This window comes from Oncorhynchus gorbuscha, linkage group LG05 (genome assembly GCF_021184085.1).
Source record: "Oncorhynchus gorbuscha isolate QuinsamMale2020 ecotype Even-year linkage group LG05, OgorEven_v1.0, whole genome shotgun sequence".
Taxonomy (NCBI): Eukaryota; Metazoa; Chordata; class Actinopteri; order Salmoniformes; family Salmonidae; genus Oncorhynchus; species Oncorhynchus gorbuscha.
In genome coordinates, this window is record NC_060177.1 from 31484504 (window position 1) to 31507028 (window position 22525).

General features: G+C 45.4%; 1 protein-coding gene across 1 annotated transcript in view; it reads left to right on the forward strand.

Moving 5' to 3' along the window:
* si:ch211-186j3.6 (neural-cadherin) overlaps positions 1–22525 on the forward strand; it is a 252531-nt gene that overhangs the window by 126958 nt on the left and 103048 nt on the right. Inside the window, exons 7-15 of the mRNA XM_046349618.1 lie at positions 4905–5047; positions 11674–11846; positions 13814–13982; positions 14655–14825; positions 15087–15259; positions 15956–16123; positions 17393–17642; positions 19551–19678; positions 21824–22010. Of these exons, the coding sequence (XP_046205574.1) occupies positions 4905–5047; positions 11674–11846; positions 13814–13982; positions 14655–14825; positions 15087–15259; positions 15956–16123; positions 17393–17642; positions 19551–19678; positions 21824–22010 (1562 nt within the window). The remainder of the gene's footprint in view (positions 1–4904; positions 5048–11673; positions 11847–13813; positions 13983–14654; positions 14826–15086; positions 15260–15955; positions 16124–17392; positions 17643–19550; positions 19679–21823; positions 22011–22525) is intronic.

Sequence of the window (22525 nt, forward strand, 5' to 3'; positions counted from 1 at the left end):
CGTCCTTGCAGTAGCAGACCATGTGTAACAACACCTGCACAGGATCGGTACATCCGAAAATAACACCTGTGGGACAGGTGCAGGATGTTCAACAACAACTGCCCGAGTTACACCAGGAACGCACAATCCCTCCATTAGTGCTCAGACTGTCCTCAATAGGCTGGTCCTCACCAGACATCACTGGCAACAACATCGCCTATGGGCACAACCCACCGTCGCTGGACCAGACATGACCACATGTCACACAGCATTCAGTTGACAGTGAGAGAACATTTATTTTTTTGCTGAGTTTAGGTAGATCTACAGTACACAGTAGGGGTTTCTTTGTGTGTGAGTGTATCAAATCAAATCAAATGTATTTATATAGCCCTTCGTACATTAGCTGATATCTCAAAGTGTTGTACAGAAACCCAGCCTAAAACCCCAAACAGCAAGCACTGCAGGTGTTGAAGCACGTTGGCTAGGAAAAACTCCATAGAAAGGCCAAAACCTAGGAAGAAACCTAGAGAGGAACCAGGCTATGAGGGGTGGCCAGTCCTCTTCTGGCTGTGCCGGGTGGAGATTATAACAGAACATGGCCATCATGGTCAAATAATAGGTCTGGGACAGGTAGCACGTCCGGTGAACGGGTCAGGATTCCATAGCCGCAGGCAGAACAGTTGAAACTGTAGCAGCAGCATGGCCAGGTGGACTGCGGACAGCAAGGAGTCATCATGCCAGGTAGTCCTGAGGCTTGGTCCTAGGGCTCAGGTTCTCAGAGAGAGAGAAAGAAAGAGAGAGAGAGAATTAGAGAGAGCATACTTAAATTCACACAGGACACCGGATAAGACAGGAGAAGTACTCCAGATATAACAAACTGACCCTAGCCCCCCGAACACATAAACTACTGCAGCATAAATACTGGAGACTGAGACAGGAGGGGTCAGGAGACACTGTGGCCCCATCCAATGATACCCCTGGACAGGGCCAAACAGGAAGGATATAACCCCACCCACTTTGCCAAAGCACAGCCCCCACACCACTAGAGGGATATCTTCAATTTCCAACTTACCATCCTGAGACAAGGCCGAGTATAGCCCACAAAGATCTCCGCCACGGCACAACCCAAGGGGGGGCGCCATCCCAGACAGGAAGATCACAAGTGACTCAACTCACTCAAGTGACACACCCCTCCTAGGGACGGCATGAAAGAGCACCAGTAAGCCAGTGACTCAGCCCCTGTAATAGGGTTAGAGGCAGAGAATCCCAGTGGAAAAAGGGGAACCGGCCAGGCAGAGACATCAAGGGCGGTTCGTTGCTCCAGAGCCTTTCCGTTCACCTACACACTCCTGAGCCAGACTACACTCAATCATATGACCCACTGAAGAGATGAGTCTTCAGTAAAGACTTAAAGGTTAAAATGGAAGAGGCAAGTAGAAGGGGAAAAAGTAAGGAACTTGTATGTCGGCCATGTATTAAAGAACATAAATGGTTAAAGAAAAGTGTGATAAATAAAAACATATACCAAGTTCATTTAAGGACCAAAAACAGACAGCTGTGCAATATACGTTGCAAAATAGTTGGGAAGAAATTTTCGATGTGCCCATTCAATGGCACATGGTTTATGAATTGATACGCAAAACAACGCCGGATTCAAAACTTCAAATTTTTCAATATAAATTACTATACAACATTCTTGCAACTAATAGAATAGAATGTTATATATATGGGGGATACAATCTTCCCAGCAGAGTCATTAGATCATTTATTTTGATATTGTCCACATGTAGGTCGTTTTTGGTCACAGGTCCAGGAATGGCTGAAGAATTGCAACATTTGCCTGGAACTAACATCACAGATACCAATACTGGGTGATTTGAAAAGCCATAGTCAATCAATTAATAATATAATAATTATTTTAGCAAAAAAGTTTATTTTTATTTACAATCTGTAGAAGCTTTGAGAATAGGAAGGTTCAATTATTTAGTGAAGCATCACAGCACAGTTGAAAAATATATAGCAAATAGAAATCCGAAAGGGATGATGTTGAGAGACAGATGGGAGGGGTTGAATGGAGCTGAAGGGTGGGACTAATAACAAGATAACCAATGTAAAACATACGGGATCTGTAAAATATATATAGGTTCGGGAACTTTTGTGAAATAGTATAGTTACAAATAGAAATCAAACTGGATGGACATCAGAAATAGAGGAAGGACTAAGAACAAACAAGAGGGAACTACTGTAAAGTAGACTGTGTCTGTAGAATGTGTATAAGATGTATGGATTGAAGGTAGAAGCAGAAGTGTTTATTAATTTACTTCAATTGGGGGATCGGCGGTAGGGTTTGCGGGGAATAATAATAAAGGTATATTCTTTTAAAAAGTATGTATGTCTATATAGGTATGTGTATGTATATATGTGTATATATATGCATGCGTGTATGGATATATATATTTACCCAAAAAATATGGGGGATTGGAATTTTTTTAATGTTTTAATTTCACCTTTATTTAAACCAGGTAGGCAAGTTGAGAACAAGTTCTCATTTACAATTGCAACCTGGCCAAGATAAAGCAAAGCAGTTCGACAGATACAACGACACAGAGTTACACATGGAGTAAAACAAACATACAGTCAATAATACAGTATAAACAAGTCTATATACAATGTGAGCAAATGAGGTGAGAAGGGAGGTAAAGGCAAAAAAGGCCATGGTGGCAAAGTAAATACAATATAGCAAGTAAAACACTGAAATGGTAGTTTTGCAATGGAAGAATGTGCAAAGTAGAAATAAAAATAATGGGGTGCAAAGGAGCAAAATAAATAAATAAATTAAATGGGGAAGAGGTAGTTGTTTGGGCTAAATTATAGGTGGGCTATGTACAGGTGCAGTAATCTGTGAGCTGCTCTGACAGTTGGTGCTTAAAGCAAGTGAGGAAGTGATGCAGACAATTACATTGGAAGCAACATTCTTTCCGCAATATTAAGCTGATCCACCCTCTAATTCTTTTTAATTTTTAATTTAAAAAAGACAAAGGTTGAGACCAAGTTTGCGTCTCTCACATGGGTAGGCAGGCCATTCCATAAAAAGGGAGCTCTATCGGAGAAAGCCCTGCCTCCAGCTGTTTGCTTAGAAATTCTAGGGACAATTAGGAGGCCTGCGTCTTGTGACCGTAGCGTACGTGTAGGTATGTACGGCAGGACCAAATCAGAGAGATAGGTAGGAGCAAGCCCCTGCAAAGCTTTGTAGGTTAGCAGCAAAATCTTGAAATCAGCCCTTGCCTTGACAGGAAGCCAGTGTAGGGAGGCTAGCACTGGAGTAATATGATCAAATGTTTGGGTTCTAGTCAGGATTCTAGCAACCGTATTTAGGACTAACTGAAGTTTATTTAGTGCTTTACCTGGGTAGCTGGAAAGTAGAGCTTTGCAGTAGTCTTACCTAGAAGTAACAAAGCATTGATTAATTTTTCTGCATCATTTTTAGACAGAAAGTTTCAGATTTTTGCAAATCTGTACAACCATTAACATTAATTGTCAGATTCAACAGAAAATCTCTCACCTAGAACAAGCATCTCTGTTTTGTCCGAGTTTAAAAGTAGAAAGTTTGCAGCCATCTACTTCCTTATGTCTGAAACACAGGCTTCTAGCGAGGGCAATTTTGGGGCTTCACCATGTTTCCTTGAAATGTACAGCTGTGTGTCATCCGCATAGCAGGGAAAGTTAACATTATATTTTCAAATGACAACACCAAGAGGTAAAATATATAGTGAAAACAATAGTGGTCATAAAATGGAACCTTGAGGAACACCGAAATTTACAGTTGATTTGTCAGAGGACAAACCATTCACACAGACAAACTGATATATCTTTTCGACAGATAAGATCTAAACCAGGCCAGAACTTGTCCGTGTAGACCAATTTGGGTTTCAAATCTCTCCAAAAGAATGTGGTGATCGATGGTATCAAAAGCAGCACTAAGGTCTAGGAGCACAAGGACAGATGCAGAGCCTCGGTGTGATGCCATTAAAAGGTAATTTACCACCTTCACAAGTGCAGTCTCAGTGCTATGATGGGGTCTAAAACCAGACTGAAGCATTTCGTATACATTGTTTGTCTTCAGGAAAGCAACATTTTTGAGAGGAATGGAAGATATATATTTTCTGGGTCAGGGTTTGGATTTTTCAATAGAGGCTTTATTACTGCCACTTTTAGTGAGTTTGGTACACATCCAGTGGATAGAGAGCCATTTATTATGTTCAACATAGGAGGACCAAGCACAGGAAGCAGCTCTTTCAGTAATTTAGTTGGAATAGGGTCCAGTATGCAGCTTGAAGGTTTAGAGGCCATGATTATTTTCCTCATTGTGTCAAGAAATATAGTACTAAAACACTTGGGTGTCTCTCTTGATCAGGACAACTGAGCTTTGAAGGAATACGCAGATTTAAAGAGGAGTCCGTAATTTACATTCTAATAATCATGATCTTTTCCTCAAAGAAGTTCATGAATTTATTACTGCTGAAGTATATTTGTAGACATGTTGTATGTTTGTATGACATGCTGGGCTTGGTTGCTTCTCTCCTGTGTTCCTCACAACTCACTAGTTCTTTCACACTCCATCCCAACCACTTAGTGTTGTCTCCCCACTGTGACAGGCTGCCAACAGCTGTTTACCGACTGCTGTCTCCATTGAATTAGGAATTAGAACGCAAATTGTCTCCACCTAGGCACACCATATCAGACACACAACCAACTCTGTTTTTACACTCGCAAAAACAGCTTCATAATGCATTCATAAATCTGTGATTAAAATATGACAAGGCCGGGTGTGTTATTCACTCATTTTCACTCTCACACTCTGCATTGTCGCTGGGGAGACGTGAGGAGAGGTGTTGATTTTGGGATGTCTTTCTTTCTGTCCACAGCTACCGGACCTTCGTCTCAGAGGACGCTGGGCCTAACACACTGGTTGCCACGGTGCTTGCCAAGGACCCCGACGGTGATGGAATCACCTACAAAATCACAACGGGCAACGACGAAGGCAACTTTGTTATCGACAGCCAGAAAGGTGAGACATATTGTTTACACCCCTCCCGTCCTCTTCCTCAGCGAGTCCTGCTGCTCTCCCTCCTCCCCATCCCTTCTTGTTGATATTACACTAGATGGGTGAAATTAATTGTTGTGCGATCCGCTTTGGCTGCGGTTTACTTTTTGTGCAGCTGATTTTGTCATTAGAAATGTCATCAAAGGTTTGCTCCAATGTCCCGCCTTTAGCCCACCGAGGAAGCAATTTGAAATCGAAAATGTGTTAAAGGCCTAAACTCATTTCATAGCCCTCCCCACCTTGGGTAAATTGCACCATTGAATCTGCATATCACATTAAAGGGTAATAAGATTACTTTGACAAATTCAATTACTCTGGAACTTCAAGGTGCAATTTCCTTTGTTCATTTCCACTGATAGTAACTGTCAGCCGAAAGGGGAGATTTCTCAACCATATAAATAAATAAAAGAAATAAAAAACCATATAACCCTGATTGGTACAAAACAAATAACCTGCTATTCATCCATGTCACTTCAATTGCTTTAAAAGTCTGTAGAACCGCTCTTCTAAAATGACTTGTTCTCACACATTTGGATTGCATTTTGTTTCTGCATTTTGCTTCCCCTCCAGCATGAATATTGAATGAATAACTGTTGTACATGTAAAAATGCTATCATGCACATCCATGGAGCCCCTGTGATAGGATTCAAGCTCCTTACTGTTCACAGTCATGTAACTGTCAGACCGGCCTGACTTGGCATCAGCGTATACATCCTGCTGCTACTGTATGACCATTTTACACGCTATTATTGGACCCTATTATCTCTTACACTCACCTATGGAGCTGCCTGGGCTCACTGGAGGGGTTTAACCCTTGCATTACTCACATGATTAAACTGATGATTTTCTTTAAAAAAAAAACAGATTTCAAACATTTTCTCAATGCTTCTTATTTGGTTGAAATCCTTAACGGTTCATATACAGTTGAAGTCGGAAGTTTACATACATTTAGGTTGGAGTCATTAAAACTCCACACTCCACAAATTTCTCGTTAACAAACTATTGTTTTGGCAAGTCGGTTAGGACATCTACTTAGTGCATGACTCAAGTTATTTATCAAATATTTTTTTACAGACTGATTAGTTCACTTATAATTTACTGTATCACAATTCCAGTGGGTCAGAAGTTTACAAACACTAAGTTGACTGCGCCTTTAAACAGCTTGGAAAATGCCAGAAAATTATGTCTTGGCTTTAGAAGCCTTTGATTGGCTAATTGACGTCATTTGAGTCAATTGGAGGTTTACCTGCGGATGTATTTCAAGGCCTACCATCAAACTCAGTGCCTCTTTGCTTGACATCATGGGAAAATCAAAAGAAATCAGCCAAGACCTCAGAAGAAAGTGTAGACCTTCACAAGTCTGGTACATCCTTGGGAGCAATTTACAAATGCCTGAAGATACCACGTTCATCTGTACAAACAATAGTACACAAGTATAAACACCATAGGACCATGCAGCCGTCATACCGCTCAGGAAGGAGATGTGTTCTGTTCCTAGAGATGAAAGTACTTTGGTGCGAAAAGTGCAAATCAATCCCAGAACAACATCAAAGGTCCTTGTGAAGATGCTGGAGGAAACTGGTACAAAAGTATCTATATCCACTGTAAAACGAGTCCTATATCGACATAAACTGAAAGGCCGCTCAGTAAGGAAGAAACCACTGCTCCAGAACCGCCATAAAAAAGCCAGACTATGGTTTGCAACTGCACATGGGGACAAAGATCGTACTTTTTGGAGAAATGTCATCTGGTCTTATGAAACAAAAATAGAACTGTTTGGCCATAATAACCATCATTATGTTTGGAGGATAAAGGGGGAGGCTTGCAAGCCGAAGAACACCATCCCAACCGTGAAGCACAGGGGTGGCAGCATCATGTTGTGGGGGTGCTTTGCTGCTGGAAGGTCTGGTGCACTTCACAAAATAGATGGCATCATGAGGAAATAAAATGATGTGGATATATTGAAGCAACATCTCAAGACATCAGTCAGGAAGTTAAAGCTTGGTCACAAATGGACAATGACCCCAAGCATACTTCCAAAGTTGACAACAAACTCAAGGTACTGGAGTGGCCTTCACAAAGCCCTGACCTCAATCCCATAGAAAACGTGTGGGCAGAGCTGAAAACGCGTGTGCGAGCAAAGAGGCCTACAAACCTGACTCAGTTACACCAGCTCTGTCAGGAGGAATGGGCTAAAATTCACCCAACTTATTGTGGGAAGCTTGTGGAAGGCTACCCGAAACGTTTGACCCAAGTTAAATAATTTAAAGGCAATGCTACCAAATACTAATTAAGTGTATGTAAACTTCTGACCCACTGGGAATGTGATGAAAGAAATAAACCTGAAATAAATAATTCTCTCTACTATTATTCTGAAATTTCACATTCTAAAAAATAAAGTAGTGATCCTAACTGACCTTAGACAATTTTTACTAGGATTAAATGTAAGGAATTGTGAAAAACTGAGTTTGAATGGTGTATGTAAACTTCTGACTTCAACTGTACTTTAGCAGTCACACACACACACACACACACACACACACACACACACACACACACACACACACACACACACACACACACACACACACACACACACACACACACACAGACACACACACACACACACACACACACACACACACACACACACACACACACACACACACACACACACACACACACACACACACACACACACACACACACACACACACACACACACACACACACACACACACACACACACACACACACACACACACACACACACACACACACACACACACACACACACACACACACACACACAAGCCCCACCCCCATCGCATCACTCTCTCTCTCTTTTAGAGATCAAAGTATTTATTACTCCACGGATCGTTCATTCATGGGATTTTTTTCTCGGGGACAGATGGGCTGTGTTAATTTGACTGTAACTCAGCGTAGAATATGTTTCCTGAGATTGAATAGCGTTCTTAGGATTCAAACAGCAAAGTCAATAAGATGATCACACTCTTTGTATTAAAGACATAAATACAAAGCCTCCGTTCTCAGCACGGGGGAAGTATTTACCGAGACGACAGGCAAAATGTTTCCTCCAATAAACAGGTAGATCATGTCTACAGCTAATGGGCACGACCCTTCTCCTTTTCCCTTTTTAGTGGATCGTTGTTTGTCTGTGAAGAGTCCATATTGAAGAAGTGTTCTAATTCATCTGCAGGCTGATGAAGGAATCCCATTGGTGTAGGAGTAGTAATGGTTCATCATGCTGTCCTCTCTCAGTGTTGACTAGTTTAGTGGGTTTTTTTTTTGTCATGCTTGGGATGTGAGGTTTATATAATGTCCCCCATTGCCTCGCCCCATTCTGCACCCCTTTCTCCCTAGGGGACGAATGTAGTCGTTCCTACCTCAGTCTCTTTGCCTTTCAGGGCTCCATCCCGCTGTTTTGGGAGCCTAGACAATGATTAGAGTTGGCGTTGAGAGAGGAGCATCGGCTCCCCATCCCTCCCCCCTGCCAACCCCCTCCCCTCCATCATACGAAGTGACGTGTGCTCAGTGACCCCTGGAGAAACATCTTCTCCATCTTTGACGAGCAATGATATGTGCTGGCCGGGTCTCATCGACCATGTTTAGCAGATTAAGCAAGGGCTGTGACGCACACTGCTGCATGCCTCGGCCTGCCTGACCCAGCACTGTCACATACTCACACAAACACAAACGCGCGCACACACACATGCATGTACATGCGCATACATACATACATACATACATACATACATACATACATACATACATACATACATACATACATACATACATACATACATACATACATACATACATACATACATACATACATACATACATACATACATACATACATACATACATACATACATACATACATACATACATACATACATACATACATACATACATACATACATACATACATACATACATGTATACAATCCCACACACGTACACATTCTTTCACACACGTGCATGCGCACAAACATCAATTCCATCCATACAGCCGGGACACGTATCTTATCGAAAGGAAGGGACACAGAATATGTTTATTTTTTCTTGGAATGTTATAACTCTGGCTGACCCTTTTTGGAGCAGTCTTTAGAGTTAAGTCGAGATGATTATGTCATCTTAACACATTCTCCTCCAGATAGATACTGTTGTACGGCAGGCCTCACAGGCAGCTTGTTGATCAATTTGTCACATTCTTCCACAAAGTATTGGTGTGAATACCACCAATACTACACCATGTGGCAGGCCTGTGGAACATCATTCTGAGTGTGTGCAGAGCTCTTCTCTCCCTGGGCTGCTGGGAGTATGTGACATGTCCTCCTGAGGCTACACGCTCTCTTTCAACAGGCTCTCTCTTATAGGACCAGCTCCCTGGCCTGTGGTGCAGCTAATCTCTCTCTTATAGGACCAGCTCCCTGGCCTGTGGTGCAGCTAGTCTCTCTCTTATAGGACCAGCTCCCTGGCCTGTGGTGCAGCTAATCTCTCTCTTATAGGACCAGCTCCCTGGCCTGTGGTGCAGCTAGTCTCTCTCTTATAGGACCAGCTCCCTGGCCTGTGGTGCATCTAGTCTCTCTCTTATAGGACCAGCTCCCTGGCCTGTGGTGTAGCTAGTCTCTCTCTTATAGGACCAGCTCCCTGGCCTGTGGTGCAACTAGTCTCTCTCTTATAGGACCAGCTCCCTAGCCTGTGGTGCAGCTAGTCTCTCTCTTCTAGGACCAGCTCCCTGGCCTGTGGTGCAGCTAGTCTCTCTCTTATAGGACCAGCTCCCTGGCCTGTGGTGCAGCTAGTCTCTCTCTTGTAGGACCAGCTCCCTAGCCTGTGGTGCAGCTAGACTCTCTCTTATAGGATGAGCTCCCTGGCCTGTGGTGCAGCTAGTCTCTCTCTTATAGGACGATCTCCCTGGCCTATGGTACTGCTAGTACAGGCCATCTACCCCGATGAAACCAGTCATTCTGACAAGTTCTCCCAGGCAGCCTCCTCCATGGCAGCTAGTGCCCCATACTCCCCACACACACCCTGCCCCTATCCCTGCTCCACGCTGTCATGTCATATTATAATTGATTACATTTTCCTCATGGCCCGGCTGTGCTACTGTCGCGCTCGCACCACGCCTCATTTCATTGACAGGATGTCTCCTGATTCCCTAATGGCTGGTTGTTGTATGGCCCTCGGCATCTCACCCCTCCTCTCCCCTTCCTCTCCCCCTCCTTTCACCTTCCTCTCCCCCTCCACTTTCCCTCCTCTCCCCCTCCTTTCACCTACCTCTCACCCTCCTCTTACCCTCCTCTCCCCCCTTTCACCCTCCTCTCCCCCTCAACTTTCCCTCCTCCCCGCCTCCTTTCATCCTCCTTTCACCCTCCTCTTACCCTCCTCTCCCACTCCACTTTCCCTCCTCTCCTCTTCATCTCACCCCTCCCCTCCTCTCCCCCTCCTCTCTTCCTCCTCTAAACCTCCTCTCCCGCTCTTCTCACCCTCCTCTCCTCCTCATCTCCCCCTCCACTCCCCCTCCCCCACCTCTTCCCCTCCTGTCTTCCTCCTCTCAACCTCATCCCCCCCTCTCCCCCTCCTCTCAACCTCCTCTCCCCCTCCTCTCATCCTCCTCCCACCCTCCTCTCATCCTCCTCATCTCCCCCTCCACTCCCCCTCTCCACCTCTTCCCCTCCTGTCTTCCTCCTTTCCCCCTCCTCTCATCTTCCTCTCTCGCTCCTCTCACCCTCCTCTCACCCTTCTTCTCCCCCTCTTCTCCTCTGACACTCAGTGTGTTTCATGTCACCGTGTTAGGCAGAGATAGACAGGCTGCGCCGATCTCTAAAGGGGAACACTGTTAGGGTGTAATATGATTCCATCCAACGCAGACCCCGTGAAAGCCAAGGAAATGTATACAGTACCCAGTGCATCTCCAATGGTTGCATCTGTGCCTGTTTGAGTCTTAGAAGATAAGACAGAATGCATTAAGTGTGTCCGCAGCCCACACACACGGTTAGCAAACACCAAAGGCCTGATGAATACAGCATGAAGAAAAAAACCACTCGGAAGAGAGAGAAGGATGGAAATCTGACGCCCACATTAGGGATACAGCCAATAGGAAGTGAAGAAAAAGTCACCAAGGCACCGAGAAAAGGGGGACGGTCACCGCGGAGGTGAGAGGAACCTCAGTCACACAGACAACAGACGTACACCGTCCTTTGTTGTTTTATACATCACCGAAGGTGGGATTGACAACCGCCTTTGTTGGATGCAGTCACGCGCTGGCCAAGTGTCAAAGACACTGGGAGAGATGTTGAGGAGGAGAGGGACACGGCTGTTCTACACACCAGATATGTCAGTCACGAACAAAGGAGCACAAGCAGACCCTCCAGGGTTGAATTCAGTTAATGCTGTTATATATACAGTATATGGGAAAACCAAAGACACAAAGTGTCTAAAGCTGATAGAACAGCACGTTCTTGCATTTGCTGCCCTATAGAAATCAGTTAGGAGACCTTGAGAACGCAGAGGTTCACTCATTCATGGTGAGGTCATAACTTGTCTCTGATTGGTTGATGCAGGTCTGATCCGGCTGCGCTCCAGCCCACCTCCCAGACTCCAGGGGGTAGAGTACATCCTGAACGTCACAGCGACCGATGACAACGCCTCTGGTGGCCCCCAGGCCCTCTCATCCACCGCCCGGGTGATCGTCGGCGTGGACGACGTCAACAACAACAAACCTGTCTTTGGGAAGGTAAGCTTTGTTCTCACTGTCATGGTTTTGATATCTGTTTGGCTCTGAACATACATCTCTTTGCAGCTCATTGTGTTTCCCAGCCTCTGTCTCTCAGCCTTTACTATGGGGGCTTACTGTTAGAGTTAAATAAAGGTGTTGGCGGAGTTCTGAGATGAGCATCAGTACTCTCCGGTTGACTTCCAGACCTTAGTCTTTCTCTGTCCTTCCAAATCGCTATTGTTTCTCAGTTTCTCTTATCTGTTTATTGCAGCTCCCCTCCCTCTCTCTCTATCTCCTCTATTTATTGCCTCTCCTTCTCCGTCCTCCAGAGGTGTGATTAGCCGGCCGACCCACTCTATTTCTAGATCAGCTACGGGTTTTTAATGAAGTGTTTGAAAGATATGCCGAATCATCACAGCCCTACCTGTTTTCTGCCGAAGTTTCAATTTTAAATTACATGAGTTTTGCCTTTGAGATATTTGAAGCTAATTGTGCCTCGCACAGTAAAGCTAGCTAACTAGCATTTTATACGTATGCGTGTTTCACATGTTAGGCTGCAAGATGAGCTTCAACCTTTTCTTCAAGTTCCCTCAGGACTCCTTCATGCTTAGTTTTTTAAATCGTTTTATGTTGTATTTATTTTTGCTAACATGCTCAGACAATAGTTGAACTGATGTGCGGACAAGGGAGAGAAAAAAGGCCAAAGAGAAAGTGTTTCAAGAATAAAACACAGCTGGATCACTTTTCCTGTGTGCTCAGTTTTTTCCTCCTCTGTGCAGGCAGCAGACAGCAGGCAGAGAGAAGAGAGAAAGCGGTGTTTATGTTGTTTTGTGCCCCTGGCCCTCCTGCTCCAGTGAGTTTGGCCGAGGTTCATGCAGTTCCTGTGGATTTGTGAGCATCAGTGACTCAGGGACTCCTAAGAGAAGGGCCCCTCCTGGGCCCTTGGGTTGTCTGTGAGAGTGCCAGGTCCTGAAGCTTCCTAAGAGGGGGGGTGGTGGGGGGGGTACATGCAACCGGATAGGGAGGGGGGGGGGCACCGTTTGAGATCCACCACATCCCTCCCATCCCTGACTGGGACTCCCTTAGGGACACCAGACCTCTGAAAACACATTGAATTTGGGCCTGGAAGACTGTGACTGTTGGTTAGAGGAGGAGGTGGCAGAGGAGAGGGAGAGGAGGGTGGAAGATGAGCTCCCTTGTCATTAATTAGATGTCAGAACTAAGCATCAAAGACGAGCTGCTGAATTGATCTGGGATCTTCTTGTCATTTGAAACGCTGTCTCTGTCTGAGGCCAAAATGAGCCATCTGATGATAGCAGAGAGACGGGATTTGGAAGGTTTGACTGTTTTCCCTTCACACACACACCGAGCAAGCGCTCAGATGACGATGAGGAAGGAAGGAAGGTGTGTGGGCGTCGGAGCACATCCGAATTATCCAGGCTTACTCCGTATCTCTGTGGATCTGCTTCGATGGAATTGATTCAAGGCCGCTTTAATTATAAAACACAGATGAATCTCTACAGAGCAAAACATAGAGGGATTAATGAGAGACAGTTCCTCCTCAAACCCCTTTCTCCCCATCTCTCTCCCTCTCTCTACTTCTTCTCTTCTAATACTCTATTCCCTTTCTCCTCATTTTCTATAACTCCTTTCAATGATTCACTCCTATCTCTCTGCCCTCGTTCCACTGTCCTTCTCCCCTTTTCCCTTGTCTTTGACTATTTCATAACTGTCTCCCATCCCTCTGTCTTTCATTCCCTCCACACATGTCCTTAATAAACTGAATGACCTTTTTCTTTCATTTCATCCCCTTCTATGCATCCTATTCCTCTGTCATTTGGTAACTGGCATTCTTCCATTACCCATCCTCTTCTCTTCTCTTCTCTTCTCTTCTCTTCTCTTCTCTTCTCTTCTCTTCTCTTCTCTTCTCTTCTCTTTCTCACTCTATCCCACTATCCCTGTCCGTCTCCCCCTTTCCCCCTCAGTGCCAGCAGTACCGGGAGCGGACAACGGTGCTGGAGAACCAGTCTGCGGGAACGTTCGTCCTCCAGGTCCACGCCGTGGATGCAGACGAGGGCTCCAATGGGAGAGTCACCTATGGATTCATGCACAAAGACAGCACTGTGCCTGCCTTCAGTATCCACCCAGACACAGGTACCGTACAGTCCAACTTCACGGTTTGGTTGTGGACCCTAGCAGCATCCCCATAGTGTTTATGCCTTGTGTCATCTGGTACTGAAAGGGTTACAAGTCTCTGGATCGCTTTGGAACTACCTTGAAGTATTTAATGAATTCCAAAGTTCAAACTAATTCACTTTAATGACACCCTTTCAAAATGTGCCGGCACTCAAAAGGGGAAGAAAAGACTGCGGTTCAACAAAAAAAAATGCACAAGCCCTCGTTTAAAAAGGAATTGCTTTATGAAATGTAACTGTTCAGTCAACGTCAATCATGAGCCTTTTATAGAGGAGAGAAAGGAGTGAAAGGAGAGGGGATTGGCTTTGCGTGAACTGTGAGGAATCCTCGGAATGACTTTGATTTGAATTCAAGTGCAATTTAAAAAAACACCAAACATTTCATCATCAACTTCAATAGCACATCAATTACTGTGTACTCACGTCCTTCATTAGTGTATTGATATCTGTAATTACATGGCATTACGCTCGCTAAACATAATACATGATATTCATTAAGTGGCATAGATGAGCTGACCATGTGTAAACAGTAACCAACACCCTGGCAGTAATAGCGTTTGAGAGAAAATGTTGTGTCCGGTCTGCCTTTGTCCGTTGCCCTAGCAACCACTGTACAACACTGTTCCCTCAGGTGTGATAGTGACGTCCAGGAGGTTTGACCGCGAGCGTCAGCGGGAGTACGCGGTGACGGTGACCGCCACGGACCAGGCAGCAGACCCCCTCATAGGGATCTGTCAACTCAACATCCTCATTCTCGACGAGAACGACAACAGCCCCAAGTTTGAGAACCTACGCTATGAGTGTAGGTTCTCTCTCGCACACACATGCACATAGACATGCAAAAGCACACAAAAAAATGCACTCACACGCACTCACACACATATGTACATAATCCGGTCCTACTATCGATCCAGTAGTATTTGCAGATCATGTCTACCTGGTTAAAGTTTAATTGACAGCACCAGATCCGTGTTCATCTCGCCAAGACATAGTTTAGTCAGCAGAGCTAAGGCTCATAATGCTTTCATCCAATTGAATATGACGTGTTTTGTCTTCCCCACAGACTTCCTACGGGAGGACACAATGATTGGCACCAGTTTCCTGCGTGTGGCGGCCCACGACGATGACTACAGCACCAATGCCGCCGTCACCTACTCCATGTCTAAAGAGCAGCCAGAGTACCTGAGGGTGAACCCCCTAACCGGCTGGGTCTACGTCAACCAGCCCATCTCACAGGTCAGGAACCCAACCTTAACCCCTAACCCCTAACACTAAGCCTAACAGAACCGTCGCCCATCTCAGCTGTACGTCAAGTCGTACTGCCCCGGGTATCTGTTGGTTGAGATGAGACTCATTACAGGGAATAATTCTCACTTCAGCGAGAGTATGGAGGAAGTCTAACTCGATATTTTAAAAAGTCATTGTAAGCCAGCACAAATCTAACAAGCTAATGTTTGAGAGGTTTTTAGCCGTTTTCTTCTTCGCTGGCTAGTCTGTAAATGTCCCTCCTCGGGGGAGAATGTTTTATCACACAGCAGGAAATGGGAAGCCTGGTGTAGCGAGGAGGTGTTATTATGAGTGCTCCCAGGGAAGCTGTTGCTATGACTACAGAGTTCCTCTGTCAGCAGAACACTGTTTTTAGCACTCTGTCAGATGAGACAGTGTCATTTACGTTCACCCGTTACTAGCAATGTTCTACCAATGTCCAGTAGCATGAGCCAAATACAGTACAACCAGCATAAGTCCCTGTCCCTCTGACACACCCTGACACTGTCACCCTGCGTGACAGGCCTCTCACTGTAACCTCATCTCCACAATCACAGGGAGGGCCTATGTTTCACGACTTCTCTAGCTGTCCTGCCTCTTCACCCATGTCTAAACTGCTCTTATTTCACGTGTCATGTCACTGCCACGCTGTTGCTATGACTACAGAGGACCTACATCACCCGGGAGATAGTTGCCACGGACGGGGGGAACCGGAGCAGTTCGGTGGAGCTGTCCGTCACCATCACCAACGTGAAGAACCAGCCTCCGCAGTGGGACAGGGACAGCTATGACGTGGTCATCCCGGAGAATACCGTCAGGGACACACCCATAGTGGTAAGATGGGGAACCGGGACAAACAGGCTACGTCCTAAATGGTATTCATTTCCCTATGTAGTGCACTCTGGTCAAAAGTAATGCGCCGAGTAGGGAATAGGGTGACATTTGGGACGTAGGGTTACTGTGTTGGTTGTATGTGGAGGAGAAATAGATGAAGTCATGTTTTAACAGACGCATGGGGTTATATGTCCTGGGGGAGGTAGAGGGACTTAGGGGTTGTCTTAGGGCAGAGTTGAACATGAATGATGATGGAATACAAATTAGGATGAGTATGGCAGATGTAACATGAAACAGGCACTCTGAGGTGCATGGGGTTAGAGAAAGGTGGGTTAAGGGGAGGTTGGGACATGATGACACACATTAGGATAGGTACGCATTACAGAAATGGGGCTGGTAACTTGAGGAGGGTATTTTGAGCTGTGAACCAGTGTTTTCCCAAGGCTTCAAAGCAAATAAAAGCATCATGGAGTAGACTTGTTTGATCTAACATTTAAAGTTGTTCATTATACGGCTCTTACTTTACTGTACCTTACAAACACCTCAACGCTCGGTGCCACTAGCTGCCTTTACCATTTCTCTGCAGTAATGCACGGGGATACGTATTATGACGTGCTCTATGGACACCCAGCTATTATGGTCTACGGCAAAAGACTAGAGTCGATAATTCCCTCAGGGCTCAACCTCCATCCCTACTCTCCCATCCTCCCTCTCTCTGGCACTTGCTGTGTCCTGGGATAGCCCTACATCCTCATGGCAACTTACTCCAGCCAACACCCCCCCCCCCCTCTGCTCCCCCTCTCCCTGCCCATGTCCAGACTCATCCTCCATCGCCTCTATTTTAAGCCAACCGCTTCATTACTTCTATGAGCCAGGCTCTGGCAATCACGAGCGCTGGATTATTCATAGGCATTTACTTTTATTTTTTAACTAATGCATTGAAAATGAATTTGCTGAATTTCCTCTGGATCTTTTAGAAGCTATTAAGGCTATTAAAAATGCAGATGAATATTTCACTGAGAGTGATCGAGAGAGGGTGAGTGAGGGGAAATGAACAGGAAGAGCGAGAGTGAAGGTTTCCTTTGGAGTTCTAAGAGATCAGCAAGATACATTTGTACTCTTCGGGGAAGATTTAATGGGCCACAGTAGGTTGTAGTTGATCTGTAGAGCTGCTTATTTTGCAGGCGGCCTTGCCTGAAGCCTAAAGCTGTGAATTGACTGCTATTGTCCTCTGTTTTGACCTTTCTCGGTCTCCTCTCTGAACCCCAGACTATCAAAGCCACCTCTCCACTGGGGGACCCTAGAGTGACCTATAACCTGGAGGATGGGATGGTGCCGGAGACCAACATGCCTGTACGCTTCTATCTGACCCCTAACCGTGAGGACGGCTCTGCCTCCATCCTGGTGGCTGAGCCCCTGGACTATGAGACCACCAGGAACTTCATACTGAGGGTCCGGGCTCAGAATGTGGCTGCGGTCCCTCTGGCTGCATTCACTACGGTCCATCTGAACATCACAGGTAAGACAGAGCCGTGCAACTTGCTCATACAAACAACCCATAATACTTTCCCTTTTTACTTCCATCCCAGCAGCATCGACTCAACAATGTACACAACCATCTCTCTCTCTCTCTCTCTCTCTCTCTCTCTCTCTCTCTCTCTCTCTCTCTCTCTCTCTCTCTCTCTCTCTCTCTCTCTCTCTCTCTCTCTCTCTCTCTCTCACCCTGTCTCTCTCTCTCTCTCTCTCGCTCTGTCTCTCTCTCTCTCTCTCTCTCTCTCTCTCTCTCTCTCTCTCTCTCTCTCTACTCTCTCTCTCTCTCTCTCTCTCTCTCTCTCTCTCTCTCTCTCTCTCTCTCTCTCTTTCTCTCTCTCTCTCTCTCTCTCTCTCTCTCTCTCTCACTCTGTCTCTCTTTTTCTCTCTCTCTCTCTCTCTCTCTCTCTCTCTCTCTCTCTCTCTCTCTCTCTCTCTCTCTCTCTCTCTCTCTTTCTCTGTCTCTCTCTCTTTCTCTGTCTCTCTCTATCTCTCTCTCTCTCTCTCTCACTCTGTCTCTCTCTGTCTCTCTCTCTCTCTCTCTCTCTCTCTCTCTCTCTCTCTCTCTCTCTCTCTCTCTCTCTCTCTCTCTCTCTCTCTCTCTCTCTCTCTCTCTCTCTCGCTCTGTCTCTCTTTCTCTCTCTCTCGTCTCTCTCTCTCTCTCTCTCTCTCTCTCTCTCTCTCTCTCTCTCTCTCTCTCTCTCTCTTCTCTCTCTCTCTCTCTCTCTCTCTCTCTCTCTCTCTCTCTCTCTCTCTCTCTCTCTCTCTCTCTCTCTCTCTCTCGCTCTGTCTCTCTCTCTCACTCTCTCTCTCTCTCTCTCTCTCTCTCTCTCTCTCTCTCTCTCTCTCTCTCTCTCTCTCTCTCTCTCTCTCGCTCTGTCTCTCTTTCTCTTTCTCTCACTCTCTCTCTCTCTCTCTCTCTTCTCTCTCTCTCTCTCTCTCTCTCTCTCTCTGTCTCTCTCTGTCTCTGACACACACTCTCGCTCTCTCTCTCTCTCTCTCTCTCGCTCTGTCCCTCTTTCTCTCTCTCCTCCTGACTCTCTCTCTCCTCCAGACTAACCCCAGAAAGCATGATATACTGGGCTTTCAGCCTTTTTTTCAGCCCACCCCTGACCCTCTGTCCCAAAATAGCTTTCATTCCCAACCGTAGTCCAGATCCAGGCTCCCTCTTATCCTCCCCCTTCCCTCTAACCAGACTTCATCTCCCCCTCTATCATTCATGAGAGTTAGTCTTAAACCAGAGGGACATAATTAATCTGGCCAGACCCTCCTCACTCCTTCTCCTCTCCCTTATCTGTCTTAATAAGTGAGCCTTCATTCTTCTCCAGCGGATGGAGGGAGGCAGGGAGGGCTGGAAAGAGGAGGGTTGTAATGGATTTAGGATCCATGTTTAATTCATAGATTAAGACATTTTCTGCAAAAAAATACAACATGGAAGTGCATCGTTACTCTGAATGCATCCGAGCCTGGACTAACTATCATGAAATGTCCTCTTCTAAAGGAAACCATTTTTTGTTGAAGTTTCTTGTAAAGTTATTGCGATAGTTCTCTATAACAGTTAAGAAAGAGGTAATTGAGTTCAATAGACAAATGACTCTAACAAGCTGTTTGTATCATTTCTCTGTGGAAACGGTTGAACGGTGAGAAAAAGCGTGTCTCGAGTGTCACAAAAAGCTCTTTGAAATTGTTGAATACACCTCCAGGAGTTTGAAGGTCTCCATTAATCTCTGTCAACAAATGTTTAGCCACAGAGACTACCGGACACAGAATGGAGTCTGCTGCCACCCTGTTTTACAGCCTGCTGCGTGAACGGCATTCTACTCCTTATAAAACGCTTTCACGGAGAAAATACTGAGCCAAATGATGACGGATAATGCTGGTGTTTTTTCTCTGCTAGATGTGAACGACAATGTTCCCTTCTTCACCTCCTCCATCTACGAGGCGTCGGTCACAGAGGGGGCGGCGGTGGGGACGTTTGTCACGCAGGTGTCATCCAACGACCTGGACCTGGGACTCAACGGAAAGGTGACGGAACACTTTGGAATACTGGAAATACAAACAAGCCTCCTATATCAGCACTCCTACTCTGAGGCCTTTTGTGGAGACATGTCCTGGTTCTTAGCAATTTCTCAGAAAATCTGTAGTATTTGAGGAACTCCAGGCCTAGTGTTGTCGACCGTTGTTTTTACTTTAAATCCTCGTGAACAACCCACCAGTATGTAACCGGATAAGCTGAAACCACTCAAGTGTAAACCCACAGTAGCAATTCCCCTTTTAATTTCACCTTGGAGTCTTACACTGAAGGTAGAAAATGGAAAAACCCATCCATAGTTCTGTAGGACGATGATCCTCCACAAGGGTCTGCTTCCTGTAGCCCATAAAATCTGTACTTCGGTTTTGCTTCCTGAGCTGAGAGCATCACACTGTATAAAACATAACATACGGCAATTCACACATACTGAAGCTTCCCCCTTTCCTGCAGGTAAATTACCTGGTGGCCTCATGGGTGGAATGTTATTCAGATTTTTTCAGAATTGCATAATTAATAAACATTCCATTTTTTTCAACTCCCCCCGCAAAAATCGGGTGTTTCTATGTCAAACGGTTTTGTTTTATTTCATCTGTGATGTAATATTGAAATATTGATATTGTAATATTGTAATATTGTAATATTGAAATATTGAAATGTAAACTCTATAACTGACATGGTACAGAGGTCTTCTTTTTATACTTTGGTTTCAAAGTAGATCTGGAGACACACACACACGTGCACACGCTTGCTCGCACGCACGCAAACAGGAGGTACGCTTGAGTACACACACACACACACACACACACACACACACACACACACACACACACACACACACACACACACACACACACACACACACACACACACACACACACACACACACACACACACACACACACACACACACACACACACACACACACACACACACACAGCACTGTCTATATTTCCTGCTGCTTTTCTGTGTATCTCTTTCTTGATCTCTGTCTTGCTCTCTATACACACACAATCATGCATGCACACACACACACACATCCCCACATGCACACCAACAGTACGGGGAGTCTAGTCATAATTGAATTCCCAGTACGAGGACACCATGTCTATCGGCACAGGGGTGCATAAAATGTACTCAGTTCTTTGCAAGCACAGTGTCCTTGGCTGCTTAATTGCTTGCTCTTGTCGAGGCAGGCTGAATCATAGATACCATGCAGGCCCACGTTTAGATAATGAGGATCGTTGATGGGCGTGAATATGAAAATGATTTCTTTTCACGCCTGTCTGTTTTTTTCTACCAATAACTTGACCCCGCCAACCTTTTTATTACGGCATTACATTTAACTCAGCCTTTAATTTGTGCTCCTCCCCTTTACGACCCAATTCATTTTTTGACCCATGCCGTTTCAATCCTCTCTCTCAATGCATTTCGCTGAATAACTTCCTGCGGCTGTTGAATGCCATTCGTAGCTCGTCGACGCAGCTTTTGTTCCGTTTCAATATTAAAATTAGGTCCATTCTTCTTTGGTGAATAGACTTCAGGCTTTAAACCAAATTATAACGACATAGCTTTGTTTTATTGATATAGAAATAAATTGTCACATAGGGTCACATGTGGCTGGGTTGAATGAGATCTCTCTGCTCCAGAGTAGTTCATTCAAGTTTGGTTAAATAAGAATGTGTGCACACATCCACCCCAATAGAGAAATAAATGAATCATATGCATGGTGTTATAGACTATTTTTTGAATAAACTATTGTTTGAATAAAACTATTCTTCTCTCTCCCGTCTCACTCACCTACCTTTGGTGATCCTTACTCTGCATCTCTGTCTTCCTTGTCTCTCTCACGTCCATCCTTTCTTACTCATCCCTTGTTTATCTCCGACGTCCTTTCCTCTCTTTCCACTCTTACTCCATTCATATCCTTCACCTTCTCCATGCCACTCTCTTTAACCTCATCCTTCATTCTCTTCTACCCTGGCCTCCTGCTCTCCCTCCACTTTTCCTCCTTCCTCCTCCTCCTCCTCTCTCTCTCTCTCTCTCTCTCTCTCTCTCTCTCTCTCTCTCTCTCTCTCTCTCTCTCTCTCTCTCTCTCTCTCTCTCTCTCTCTCTCTCTCTCTCTCTCTGTCTGTCTCAGATCTCCTACTCCCTGCTAAACGACCGCAGTGGGGACTACCAGTACTTCCGGATTGATCCTGAGCTGGGCTCCATCTACACAGAGACCGTGTTTGACCGTGAGACCAAAGGCTCCTACCTGCTGGAGGTCAAGTCAGTGGACGGCTGGGAGTCAGCACGGCCCGGGAAACATGGACAGCCCAACTCAGGTGAGGCCAGCTCAGATCAGCTCATCAGCTCAACAGGGCTGGAGGACGGTGGAGGACGAGAGAGAGAACAGCAATGCATGCAGTATGCACACAGTAGCATGGCTTATCAAATTGTGACGACTTCGGAATACACTGTGCGCAATGTCTGAATACATTTCAATACATTTGAAAAATGACCTCATTTTCTGGCCAGCTTTGGTACTACAGTAGGAGAGCTGGGGTTTGGAAGGCTGTTTCAGGACGTCATTTAAGTCTGAGCTGCTGCTTGTCTCTTTGGTGGGGAGGGATCCTCTCTCTCTCTACCAAATATGCGTATCTCTCCCCAGAGGGAACTCTCACCCGCTGATGAACAACCAGACAGGGTCTTAAGGAGAATGTATTTTTCATTCATATTATCATAGATTAATAAAAGTTGCTCTCAGAGGCGTCACTCCAGACCCTGGTTCGATTCCAGGTTGTATCACAACCGGCCGGCCGTGATTGGGAGTCCCATAGGGCGGTGCACAATTGGCCCA